General features: G+C 45.3%; 3 protein-coding genes across 5 annotated transcripts; all 3 read left to right on the forward strand.

The window, feature by feature from the left end:
- Positions 1-62: 62 nt before the first annotated feature.
- On the forward strand, positions 63-3,505 carry actr10 (actin related protein 10). The gene is made up of 13 exons (XM_037244194.1): positions 63-263; positions 915-987; positions 1,102-1,184; positions 1,258-1,366; positions 1,452-1,559; positions 1,640-1,707; positions 1,787-1,866; positions 1,936-1,971; positions 2,048-2,127; positions 2,212-2,285; positions 2,466-2,547; positions 2,608-2,809; positions 2,878-3,505. Exons 1-13 carry the CDS (start codon positions 187-189, stop codon positions 3,057-3,059), a joined length of 1,254 nt encoding a protein of 417 aa, XP_037100089.1. The 5' UTR covers positions 63-186; the 3' UTR covers positions 3,060-3,505.
- Positions 3,506-4,229: 724 nt separating this feature from the next.
- cipcb (CLOCK-interacting pacemaker b) lies at positions 4,230-8,658 on the forward strand. 3 transcript variants are annotated; one of them, XM_037244198.1, is made up of 4 exons: positions 4,230-4,586; positions 5,120-5,294; positions 5,373-5,545; positions 6,001-8,658. In XM_037244198.1, the coding sequence occupies exons 2-4, from the start codon at positions 5,183-5,185 to the stop codon at positions 6,793-6,795; spliced, it is 1,080 nt and encodes a 359-aa protein (XP_037100093.1). In that variant the 5' UTR covers positions 4,230-4,586; positions 5,120-5,182; the 3' UTR covers positions 6,796-8,658. The 3 variants fall into 3 exon arrangements, with proteins under 3 accessions (XP_037100093.1, XP_037100092.1, XP_037100091.1); XM_037244197.1 differs by having other exon boundaries at positions 4,231-4,590; positions 5,998-8,658; XM_037244196.1 differs by having other exon boundaries at positions 4,231-4,586; positions 5,998-8,658.
- Positions 8,659-8,738: 80 nt separating this feature from the next.
- znf410 (zinc finger protein 410) lies at positions 8,739-12,642 on the forward strand. The gene is made up of 12 exons (XM_037244996.1): positions 8,739-8,866; positions 9,124-9,196; positions 9,270-9,321; positions 9,484-9,616; positions 9,891-10,082; positions 10,287-10,502; positions 10,571-10,745; positions 10,910-11,091; positions 11,586-11,675; positions 11,766-11,885; positions 11,959-12,078; positions 12,207-12,642. The coding sequence occupies exons 3-12, from the start codon at positions 9,289-9,291 to the stop codon at positions 12,302-12,304; spliced, it is 1,359 nt and encodes a 452-aa protein (XP_037100891.1). The 5' UTR covers positions 8,739-8,866; positions 9,124-9,196; positions 9,270-9,288; the 3' UTR covers positions 12,305-12,642.
- Positions 12,643-12,651: the final 9 nt, after the last annotated feature.

Below are 12,651 nucleotides of genomic sequence, written 5' to 3' on the forward strand. Positions count from 1 at the left end.
CAATTCACCCTCCAGTCCGGTAGGTGGCGGTACTCTATTGATAAGGTGGTTTGCCAGCTTCCAATAGAGAAACAGATAAAGTGCGAAGAAGTAAAAAAAAAAGAAAAAACATCGATCATTGGAATGATGCGTAAATAGAGCGGCGACGCCAATTGAAGCAACTGTATTGATATTGAAAAAGTTAAAATGCCGTTATTTGATGGTCTAGGCAGTGGAGCAGAAAAAACCGCCATCGTCATCGATCTGGGAGCGGCGTACACAAAGTGAGTGTTTAATCGTTAGCATTTGGCTAGCTAACTACCTGCTATGTCGAACACATCATTATCTTTACTTATGACTGTATAAAGCAGTCACGACAATAAATATTGCTAAGAAGTCATTAATAACCTGTTAGTGGCGCTAATCAGATAAGATGCCGTGATTTCGTTTTGATAGTTCTTCATGTACGTGCTTTGTTCAATTCTGTATTTTATTTATAGCCTGTCATTGCAGTTTTATGCCAGTGAATTTATTTTTTAAATGTTGGTGCAAAGTGATTTAAGACCTGACGCAGATGTTTCAAATCGGATTACTTTAAATTGGTCTAGTCCCACCAAGACCATTTTCTTATTTGAATATATTTTAAGAGGTTTATGCAAGCACTCAGTTATCTAACTGCTGTCTATAATCCAAAAGGTTAACTTTTATTATTACCACTACTGTCTTATTGAAAATATTTTAGTCACTATTAGTTGGTTAAGCAATGTTGACTTAAATCAACGATGTCAACCCTCACTTGAGGCAAATCACATGAAGCAGATGACAAATAAAGACATCTTTGTCCCACAACTTTAACTGGCTGCTTGTTTGTTGTGCATCATTATGCCAGTGACCTCATTTTGTGTTCTTTTCCTTTTTTTTTTCTTCACTTCCAGATGTGGCTTTGCAGGGGAAACGGGGCCCAGGTTCATCATTCCGAGCGAGATCCGCAAGCCGGGACAGCAGCAGGTTAGACACAGATTTGCTTCCATTTATCCCTCTTGTATAGTGTTTGATGCTTGGATAAACAATTATCTTCACACTCATCTGAGTGAATAGTATGTCACATTGTTTCCATTTCAGGCAACCAAAGTGGTTCAGTACAACATCAACACAGAAGAGCTCTATGTCATCCTAAAAGAGTTTATCCACACACTGTACTTCAGGTAATGTACCATGTGATTTTTTTTTTTAAAGAAAACAAGTTGAACTTTCTTTGTAAATGTTTCCTATCATCAGACATCTACTGGTGAACCCTCGCGACAGAAGGGTGGTCATTATCGAGTCCATCCTCTGCCCGTCTCACTTCAGGGAGACGCTCACCAAAGTTTTCTTCAAACAGTTTGAGGTACAGCTTGATTGAAAATAGTTGGTGCGGCACACCGTATAAATTGCCTTTACTCAACCTTTAATGTTTTTATCTTTTTTGCCAGGTGCCATCCGTGCTGTTTGCACCAAGTCACCTCATGGCCACCATGACATTAGGCAGCAACTCGGCCCTGGTGATGGACTGCGGCTACACTGAGACCCTTGTGGTGCCTGTATCCTATCATTTAAACCAGAGATAGAGTTTATTTTTAAACACATAATTCCAGGGTTTGGGACTTAACGCCACCATCAGGTGTATGAGTGCACTCTGATCCTGCCCGCTTGGGAGGCTTTGCCTTTGGGTGGAAAAGCCATCCACACGTACGTAGCTTTTATCATCTCCATCATAGACACAAACATTTAGAATATAGTTGCGGCATACGTGTGCATTTATTTTTAGAGAATTAGATGGACTTCTTGTGGAGCAGTGCACCGTGGATACGGACACCACCACCGGGCAAAGTGTGCCCTCCATCATTGGTATTAAGTTTTAGTAGACAATTTCACAACAGGATCCAGCATTTATCCCACTGTCCTTCCCCTTCCTAGGCACCATTCCGGAAGAGACCGTGGAAGACATTAAAGGTGGGTCACATCAAACATCTCTAATTCCCCGCCTCGCAAATGCAGTTTTCTTATCCAGCAGTATTGTTTCACGCAGTCAGGACGTGTTTTGTCAGCGACCTGCAGAGAGGCCTCAAGCTCCAGGCCGCCAAGTTCAACATGGAAGGTTCGGCTGAGGTGAGGATGATGTGAGAACACGTCAACGACACATCTGATTAACTGTGCCTTCGGTTTATCTTTTTCTTATCTGGGTGTTTGTAGCGTCCGGATCCGCCTCCAGATGTCGACTATCCACTGGATGGCGAGAAAATCCTGCATATTAAAGGATCCATCAGGTGAAAACATATCGACACGTGCGCTAACTTTGCCACCTGGGGAAGCTCACTCCATTTAGTTTCCATCAGTCTGTGGTCTAGCTAAATATACAATGGTAATCTTTACACAGAGGTGAAGCTGTGTCAACATGCTAAGTTTTTCTAACCTGGGGAACTTCACTCCACCCACTTTGTTTGCAGGGACTCACTGATGGAGATTATGTTTGAGCAGGACAATGAGGAGAAGAGCGTAGCTTCACTCGTACTTGACGCCCTGGTTAAGGTACGCTGAGATATTAGCCAAATTGCATCTGAGCTTCAACAACCTCTTGCATTTTATTAGTGCCCAATCGACACACGCAAAGTGCTGTCGGAGAACCTGGTGGTGATCGGCGGCACGGCCATGCTGCCGGGCTTCCAGCACCGGCTGCTAGCTGAGATTCGCCTGCTGGTGGAGAAGCCCAAGTACCGTGACGTGCTGGCCAGCAAGAACTTCCGCATGCACTCGCCGCCTGCCAAGCCCAACTGCACCGCCTGGCTCGGAGGTGGGAAATGCTCCATCTGGACTTTAAAAAGAAGAAAGCTCATTTTAATCTTGGGTCATTTCCACTAGGTGCCATCTTTGGTGCGCTGCAGGACATTCTGGGCAGCAGGTCGGTGTCCCGTGATTACTACAACCAGACGGGCCGCATCCCAGACTGGTGCTACCTGAGCACGCCGCTGCCCGAGTCGCTGTACGAAGCCGGCAAGACGCCGCCTCCGCTCATGAAGCGAGCCTTCTCCACAGAGAAGTAGAACACGTACTATGTTGCTAAAACATTATCATCCTGTGTAGAACAGCAGCCTCACAATGCTCTTGTGTTAGTGTGCACGTCCGCTTCATATTTGAGTTCCCGCAAAATGACAGTGTTCAAACAAGCATGAGGTTGAAAGAAGGTTATGTTTATTTATTTCTGGCACGGGGGCTGTCTATCAATGTGGTCAGATAAAGGCCCTCCTGCACATACATACATTTTTGTTCTCAGCCATTCCAGCTAACTTCCAGGGCTAAAATTACAGGGGTGGGCAAAATATGGCCCGTGGACCATATTGTCTTAAAGTTGGCTATTTTATTGTCCCTTGAATCACAAATGGTTGCCCACCCCTTGAACTAACCCAGTATTGAATTGAGCCTATTATGGTAGGAAAATGTTAGTGCCACCAAATCAAACTCCAATAAATCAGCGCTTTCAACCTTTCAAGTCAAGTTGTATTTCTGTTTGTATAAGTGCAATGTTTTGGAAGCCTTGAAACACAGCAAAAATACCAACAGACCAAAGGACAGCGGTGCCTTCATTCATTTTATTATGATGACAGCAGAGTGTTTAGAAAAATTGTCACTGCAAAAAAAATAATGTGATATAGCAAAATATATACAAATGTAAATGCATACATCAAAATATTAACATGGACAAATTATATTGAAATGTAGTAGTGGTATAATAAGGGCATACACTGCTATCTAAAATAAATGTGCACGTTGCACAGAATTTATTTGATTTTATTGTGGCTTTTACCCACATTGTATGTTAATTATTGACTTTCACTTTGTGTTACTGCCGCAATTCGAGCATGTGAGGACTTTTTGTTCCCAACCAGCAAGCAGGCTAGTGTTTTATGACGCCACCCACTCCAGAGAATACGAGTTCAGGTTAGTTGCGGGATAAGCAGGGCTATTATATAATACGCGACATGATTACAGTCTAGGCTACGTCAGCGGATTCCCCGATGGTACATGAGATACGCTTGTGTTGCGCGTGTACTTGCAGTGCCGTACACTTTCCAAACACGATGTACTCTGCCTGTCTCACATTGGGCAGGAGTCACGTTTTTCAGCTGCTGGCCGCTCTAACCAATCCAGAGCTCGGAACGCGACAGTGTGGGCGTGCCCGTTCGAGACGTCGAGAAGCTCCACCCTTTTTCCCAAATTTGGCAAAGCGTCTGGGACTTTGTTTCCTGCTGTGCGACGTTCTCAACATCTTGTAGCGACAAAATTGCGACAACGCCAGCATATTTTGATGTTTTATTCCTGTTGAGGGATAATTAATGATAGTTGACGCTAGTCTGTCGGCGGTTGGGGCCACCGTGCTTCGCATGTGACTGACAGGCGGGAGGAGGGGCCGCCCTGTCTCGTGTGGTGTACCGTGGAAAGTCGAGCGCTGCCCACCCGCCTCCATCCTCAGACGGAAAAGCATCCGCCCAACGACCAGACTGTCTCACCGGGACAGACTTTCCATCCATTTCCGACTTGTGTCCTATCTCTCACCCTCGTCACAACGAAGCGTAAGTAAGTTGTTTTATTTTGATATATTTTCGGGTGTTTCTCTTTACAAATCGAGGCTGAAGGCTAAACCTGAGCTATGGGCGCGTCGTCGAATTAGCACATAGCTAACGAAAGTGCTCGTTTTGTTGTTGTTGTGTTTTCGAGTTGTGTGCGCCTCGAAGCGTTTTGGAAACTTGTACGAACTTACGCTGCCTTTAAAATACGGGTTCTAATGCGATAAACATTCCTAATATAGCATTTAGGAAATAAGAAACTAATTTAGCAGAACCTCTGCGTTTACAATGCAAAATTGCCTGAGAGTCTTCTTCATCTTGAATTGAGCAGCTAGTTAGCAACTGATCAACATTTAACTTCCTCAACTACCAGAAATGATCTGGACCGTTCCTTGCATCACCTTTCGAGGTTGACCACCTTTCCATTTGATATCACGCTCACTAAAATTCCTTTACCAACAAGCACTGTCCCGCCTTTGGAATATGAGGTCTTGAAAGGTGTTTAAGTGTACTTGATCTTGTCTATTATTGATTTCCAGATTTGATATGCTGATGTAGTTGCTGGTCGGCCATCTTTCCCATAGCAACAGGAAAGCAAGAAGATGAGCGCCAAGCGAAAGGCGGAAAGCGACCCCCGGGTCGCTAACAGGCCACACATCATGAAGTCTCACAGAAACTCCCGGGCAGAGTCGGAAAGGGACTCCGGATTCTCAGGTTCCGTCTTCTTCTTTTATCAGCCTTCACGTGTGTTTTGAATGAATATCCAATTGATTATGCCTCATGCCTATTCAGATGCAAGTTCAGAGCATGCTAGCACCATGGACAACACCGACTCCGAGGACTCGCCGCGGCCTTCCGTGCGGCCGGGCGCCCAGAGTTCTACTTCGGGGCAGCTGGCTGTGGTTGGGGGGTCCTATTCCAGCATGTCCCCCATGATCATCATGAAAAATGTGCTCCTCAAACAGGTATACCCAAACACATTCCACATCAGTAGCGTAATACAGTCATACCTTGACTTAAGAGTTCAATTTGTTCCGTGACTCAAAATGCTGACCCCTCACATGATTGACTCCCTTTCAACCCGTGACTGAAAAGATGAATTGGCTCAGTTGAAAGCCACCAAGTGAGGTCAAGGAAGGAATTTACCATCTGCTGCTTGGTGTGTCTTACTCCTGACTCCAAAATATGAATAGGAATTTGTATGTACACAGTTCACATTACACAACTCCAACAAGTGTGGAGGCGACGGTCGTTTTGGTATATGCTTGTAAATATTTTGTGTTCATAACTTGGCTTGGGATGTCCACACTGCCTTAAAATAAAAATCGTGGACAAAAAAATTTCCAAATATTAGTTGGGCTACATGGTGTTGTGTTCTTGATGGAACCATAACATAAATTATCGACTGTTATCTCAGCAGCCTGGAGTCAACCCCCCAGCCATGAAGCCCTGGAGCTTCAGTCCCGCCGTGGAGGTGGTTCAGCCGGTGGTCCAGCAGCCTCAGGTGGTCTTCCTGCAGCCCGTCGTCTCCCGCCAAGCGTCCAAGGAAGCCTCTCGACACAGGCGTCCCAAGAAGTATCTCCCTATTCTCAAGTCCTACCCCAAGATTGCGCCACATCCTGGCGACAGTTCCTCCTCGGGGAGGGGAACCGCCTCTTCCTCCAGCTCTTCGTCGTCTTCCTTATCTTCTTCCTCGCCGCCAGGGTCTCAGCGGGATCACCGCCCAAAAGAGAAACCGCAGAAGAGCCAGAGGCAGGCCTCAGTTCTTTCCGGGACCCCCGACAACACGCAACCTCCGCAAACCCGACTCCCTCAAATGGCCAGCGAGGCACCTATGTCGGTCGTCAGCCAATCAGACTCGTCGCCGTCCTCCTCCTGCGCTAACAGCCCGACGCCCACAGACGAAGCCTCGCCGGCCGAACAAAAGTGTGATGACGACGACGACGACGACACGAGGCGGAAGCGCTTCTGCAACACATACAACATCTTGAGCAAATCGGGCCTCCTGGACATCACACTGCGCACCAAGGAGCTCCTGCGTCAGAACCGCCGCACGCAGACGGATTTGGACCGTCTCAAGGAGCACACTGATCTCTTCCTCCAAGCACTGCGTAGCGGCGACACCAGCATCTGCGTCAAGCTGCACGCCAGCCTTCAGGAGGAGGCCAAGGATGACTGGAAGCGGGCGTCACTCACCGGATTAAAGGACGATTAGGCCCCCTCCCCGACTGGGATGGTACCAGGGCTTATTCGGGAGGGGCGGCGGGGGTTGACAGACAGATGGAGCGAGAGTAATGTGGCCCACTTTAGACACCTACCCAAAGCCTCGCTTGCACAGTTTGGCCTACATTTTTGGCTGCCACCTGCCCCCGAGCCTCGAATGACACACTGAGCCGCTCGCACTTGAGACATTTTTGTTGGCCCAACACTCACCGCACTCTTGTTGCAGTCACACTTCCTTTATTCACACAAATACCATGCTGACATTTACTGTATGGCCTCCAAGCAAAAGATTTTACGCAACCAATTTTAACAGACATTCTAGCCAGTCATTTCGTAGCTGGTGGTTAAAACCGAGCCCCGCTGGCAATAATGAAAATGTTCGAGTCATTGATGCCCCTCAACAAAGATTTATTCTGTACTGCAATTGGTTATCGATGCCTTAAGGTAGCGGCAAAGGCCTACTTTTGCCTCAATGAAGTTCCTCAACTCACACTAAGATGGTATCAGTTGGCACCAGAGCAATTCCGTCTTATGGCTTAAGAACAAGAATACACTGATTATGCAAGCGATTTCAAACCCTGAATGTTCTTGCTGTGAGGCACAATTGCTAACTACTATTGTGTCGTGCAAATTCCTGGTTGCTTGTGTGCCTCCGTGATTAATGCCACTTTCCGTCGCCTCCGAATTCCCAAGAGATCCGAAGTAACTCGGTAAAAAAGGACGGTTTTTAGGAGACATGCTGACTTTTGGGTGGCCGAGGGCTTGAGTGTCTTTTTATTTTTTGGGGGGGTCATGCTCTACGTAAGGGACGTTGGTAACAGCCACCCGTTGATTCTGCCTTCCTGTTAGAGCATCTGGTGCTTCCTTAAGCAGCATCTTTGACATAGAGGATTTTTTTTTTTTCCTTCCATCAAAATGTTCCAAGTGGGGGGCAAGAGCCTTTATGATTGTGATGCATTTGAGCACTTTGCATCATTCTGAGCAGACTAAAACAAGGCAGCTAATCATCAGGCACCCACTATTGCTTTTAAATATTAAGCCGTATTAAGCACCAAAAACTACTTGAACTGGTTCATGAAAATGAGGGATTATGTACTGTATATTTTCCAGTGTGACTGAGTATGTCTACTGTGAAAATTTGGGTTCGACCAATGTAAAGTTGCTCTTTATCTCATTAGTGGCGGTTCAGATGTGTAGTACGCAAGTCTCCTTAATGGGTGTTAGTCCGCATTAAGCCGCTTGTGATTGTGCTTTGTCGGCCGGTCTGTCCGTCCTGTTTTACTTTTTGCATTTGTCATCTGTTGCCAATCTAAAAACAACCTGTTACTCTTTGCTTTGTGATTCTGACAATCTACACCAAACTGAAAGGGGGTGGTTTTAAAACCGCCACTTGTGCATTATCTGCTCCTTTTCTTAGACGGCTAAAACGTTTGTGATTTACATCCAAAATCATCCGTGTTTCAGGTTCTCAACGGTAAATATCCCCAATTTCTGTAGTCCTTGATGAAAGCAGACTGTTATCTTTGTGTTTAGTCAAAACATTCGCTTTTACTTGGAGACAGAAATTATCAATACATTTAAATGGTTTATGCAGAAGAGTAGCTTTGTTAATGTGCAATGGCGGGAGCAACCATCATACATATTTTTAATGCTTAAATGTTGGGGGGAATGTGTAAGTTCATGTTTCTGATTTTGTAACATTATAAAAGACACGCATTTTCTTCTGAGATTGACACGAGTAGAATACGGTTGAATGTTTTTTAAATTGTATGTGTGTATGAGGGATCATTTGTGTCTCATTTTTGTATTTTTCATCTCGTTTGCTGTTATGTAATAAATATTTTAGGGCTAAAAACAAATCGCGTCTTGTACGTCCTTGGCCACAAGATGGCAGTGGTGATCGAACACCGAAGTAAGCGACCTTGTATATTTTTGGTTCATCTGAGACACTGTAGAATGGCGCCGCTAGTATACCAGTTAGCTTTATTAGCCTAGCACTCTTGTTCTGACGTAAGAAAACAGCATTCTTGGCACCGCCCAAACCGAACGACGCCCATTATAAGGTAAAACACTGACTTTTGTCGTGTTGTTTTAATCGTGTGTAAATAGTTTGCGTTAAAGTTTTTGACAGCTGTCGGGTCGGTAGCTTCCGCTATGTGGCTAGTTGGTCGCGGCTAACACCACCTGCCACCCAACACGCATATTATAATTCACTTGTGGAGATTTGTCAGCTTCGTCGTTCTTATTTTGCATGTGTAACAAACAACTATTCAAACATATGTCGCATGTTATCTGACATTGGTTGTTTTTACTACCACAGCTGCGGCCATGATTTCTACTCTAAGATGACCATAAACTTATGACCGACACAACCTCAATTCTAGCGTCTTACGGTTAGTACAAACATTTTATGCTCATTTGTGGACAAAATGTCGCTTTTAATCCACGCAGTTGTGTGCTCTACAGGTGACACCCAGGGAGACTGATGCTTTCCGATGAACTCGATTCCAAACCAGAGGTGACCACATAATGACCTATGACATAGGTTTTACCTTTTACTTAAAAATAATTGTATCTTGAGTTTTTTTTTTTTTTTTTTTAAACACTTTGCTTAGCCAAATAAAAAAGATCACATTTGTGTAATCTTTATTGTAATCGTGATGTTGTATCCTCTTAACAGCTGCTGGTGCAGTTTGTCCAGAATGCATCCATCCCACTGGTCCAGGGTCTGGAGGACCCAGAGTCCAAACATGCCTGCCTGCCACTGCTGACCCCGGTTGGCAGTTCTTTGTGTGGGCACCTGCAGCTCACTGGTCAGGTCACATTATGCTATTTTATTTGCACAAATATATAAGTAATATTTTTAAATAATGTTAATATTATGCCGTTTTATATTAAATATTTATAATACATATTATAGTCTAATATGCTGCATATTGTGACAGTAAGTCTGTTTTTTTCCCACCCCAAAATATAAATACATTTTCTTGGATTTTAGTTTTTGCCTGATAAACACATCAGTTTTTTTTTTTTTTAAATACAAGCAACAATATAAATCCACTAGTTCTTTTTTTCTTTGCTGTTCAGATGGAGCGCTGAGCCCCCCACCCGAGAGTTCTTCGTCGCTGTCAGAGCTTTCGGGCGTGCCGGAACGGAGCTCACTGGCGGTGCACCAGGCACACGTCACACACTCGCGGGCCTCGCCCAGCCCACCGCCCATCCTCCATGACCTGCAGCAGTCGGACGGCACCTCCTATGTCCTGCTCAACCTGGCAAAAAGTATGCAACACCACATTTTTTTATTCTGCATTTTTTTAATCATATTTTATTTAAAAAGATTCTTATTATAGTTCATAGTTTATGAACCAAAATGCTAAATTATATTTGATTGTAAAACAGGGTCAGAGAAGTACTATTTTCTAAATTGCTGGCTGAGTAGTAGGTTGTTTTCACAGAAACGTAAAATTGTGTGTATCGGCGCAGGCATCACAGCCTCCTCTGAGTCCCTCATCTTCGCCACGGACGGAGCAGTTGACGATGAAGACGTTTCGTCGGGAGACTACGGCCTGGACGGCATCGCCCCCTGGTATCTGCGGGTGCAGGAGCTAGCCCACGACAGCCTGATCGCAGCCACGCGGGCGCAGCTGGCACGGGATGCCAAGGCCAGTCAGGATGCCAGAGCAGCTATCACCACCAATGGTAACACTTTTGGGTTTTTTTTGAGTGGATGATGCACCCGCTGACTGACGGGCTTTTCTGTTGCCTAGGCGACCACACGCACGAGTTGCCGTTGGGTGGTGATGAAGTCACCGTGCCGCTGCCGGCACCGCCCCGGGGCGGGCGCCCCCTCGCCAGCAGGCAGATTCTCCGCTGCTCATTTGAGGGCTGCTGCAGGACCTTCACCTGGCCCGCTCACCTTAAGTATCACCTCAAAACGCACAGGTGACAGAGTGACTGGCATGGTTTTCATTTGAAAACAATTTTCAAAAAGAAGAAAAGGGAACAATTCAGCTATTTATTGATTCTTTGCTATATATTACACTTTCTGGAAGGCCTCAAAATGGAATCGCTCTCTCTCTCATGTTTGTTGTTTGTGTTGTTGTCAGGAACGACCGCATGTTCCGCTGCGTGGCGGAGGGCTGTGGTAAGAGCTTCTACGTGCTGCAGCGTCTCCAGGTTCACATGAGGACGCACAGTGGTGACAAGCCTTTTGTATGCAAGGAGAACAACTGCGGAAAGAAGTTCACCACGGCCGGAAATCTCAAGAACCACAAACGCGTGCATACCGGTGAGCAAAAACACAGAAAAAAACAGCCACCTAGATTTAACCAGTCAGCAGCTTTGGTGCTGTAACTACTCGTATTTTATTCAGTGTGACCTTCAGGTTATTTAACAGCGTGTTCCGGTCCACTTTCTCCTACCTGAAATTGTACATTATGACACACGTACAGTTTTACGTACCATGGTGTGGGGGTAAAGTGGACTGGTAACTCTGGCATGACTATTATATTGCCACCTGGTGGCCAAGGCGGGCACACCAGCAGGAACGGCACAATAAAATCAATTGCACATTTAATCATGATGCACTTTTTTTACACGTTAACCATTTGTTTCAATGGGGAAAAACGATTTCAGATAAGTGTTCCGAGTTACCCGAGTGGTCACAGAACCAATTAAAATCTTATGTCAAGGCATCCCTTGTAGCTGTTGTCATTTTCACACTTCCTGTAATATTAACATATGTGTGGGTGTGTGTTCATGTGTGTGCCTGCTTATGTTTAGGGGAGAAGCCTTTTGTGTGTGAAGCAGATGGTTGTGGGCGCTCCTTTGCCGAGTATTCCAGTCTGAGAAAACACATGCTTGTACATTCTGGTCAGTGAATGAGTGGTGTCCACGCATCACCCCCCCCCCCCCCCCCCCCCCCATCCTGCAGTTCTTGCCTGTATTGTGTGTGTGACTTAGGCGAGAAGCCTCACCTATGTGGGATCTGCGGAAAGACGTTCTCACAGTCTGGAAGCAGGAATGTCCATATAAAGAGACGTCACGGGGAAGAAGGCCTCGCCACTGAAAGCAGGGAAACAGGTCTGCACGCACACACAAAGACAGACAGACAAACAGTCAGACACAGACAGTCACTTTTCATTTTGTGTGCCAGGAGAAGCTCTGACACGCAGCAGCCTCCTGGAAGCCGATGGTGAGAGCGATACCGGTCTGGTCGCCATGGCCACTGACGTGGATGCTGTCAACCTCCATCACGCCATGCTCAGGTCACCAGGTAGGCAGGTTAATGATTTGATTTGAAAAGTTGGCTCTTTCAGGAAATTGACACATTGAAACTTTCTGCAAGTGTATCAGCTTAAGTCAAAGGACGTCCTTGACTTATTGTTCCATTTGTTCCTTCAGGTCCGGCAGACTCTGTGAGTGTTCTCGCTTCTCAACATCAACTGGTCACCATGACAACAGAGGGCACCACCTACAGGGATGTGGTGGCGCTGCTGTAGAAACAAGCCGCAATACAACATCTTGGGACTCTGGCAGATATTCTATAACAAGGATTATGTTTATATCTATATATATTTTTTGGGGCTTTGTTGAAAAAAAGTGTCAGATGTCAACATTTGTTTATGTTCCAAAGATGCGAGACAGGTTTTTGGAAAATAACATGTTTGGGTTGCCTCTGCAAACTTGTCAATAATAAATGCAAAGAGTGGGGAACTTTTTAACAAGCTACGCCTTGTGGTGTATGTAGGTTGAAAGTGCCACAATTAAATAAATATGACATATTTTATTAAAATGTATTGTTTGATTATATATGTAATTAAATAAATAAATAAACCAATGGGTCAAT

This window comes from Syngnathus acus, chromosome 24 (genome assembly GCF_901709675.1).
Source record: "Syngnathus acus chromosome 24, fSynAcu1.2, whole genome shotgun sequence".
Lineage (NCBI taxonomy): Eukaryota > Metazoa > Chordata > Actinopteri > Syngnathiformes > Syngnathidae > Syngnathus > Syngnathus acus.

Coding starts and splice junctions, on each gene's coding strand:
- actr10 (XM_037244194.1), top strand. CDS start 187: ATGCCGTTATTTGATGGTCTAGGCAGTGGAGCAGAAAAAACCGCCATC. Junction 1,972..2,047: donor GACCGTGGAAGACATTAAAG/GTGGGTCACATC, acceptor TGTTTCACGCAG/TCAGGACGTGTTTTGTCAGC. Junction 2,810..2,877: donor CTGCACCGCCTGGCTCGGAG/GTGGGAAATGCT, acceptor CATTTCCACTAG/GTGCCATCTTTGGTGCGCTG.
- cipcb (XM_037244197.1), top strand. CDS start 5,183: ATGAGCGCCAAGCGAAAGGCGGAAAGCGACCCCCGGGTCGCTAACAGG. Junction 5,295..5,372: donor AAGGGACTCCGGATTCTCAG/GTTCCGTCTTCT, acceptor ATGCCTATTCAG/ATGCAAGTTCAGAGCATGCT. Junction 5,546..5,997: donor AAAATGTGCTCCTCAAACAG/GTATACCCAAAC, acceptor CTGTTATCTCAG/CAGCCTGGAGTCAACCCCCC.
- znf410 (XM_037244996.1), top strand. CDS start 9,289: ATGCTTTCCGATGAACTCGATTCCAAACCAGAG. Junction 10,083..10,286: donor CCTGCTCAACCTGGCAAAAA/GTATGCAACACC, acceptor GTATCGGCGCAG/GCATCACAGCCTCCTCTGAG. Junction 12,079..12,206: donor CGCCATGCTCAGGTCACCAG/GTAGGCAGGTTA, acceptor TTGTTCCTTCAG/GTCCGGCAGACTCTGTGAGT.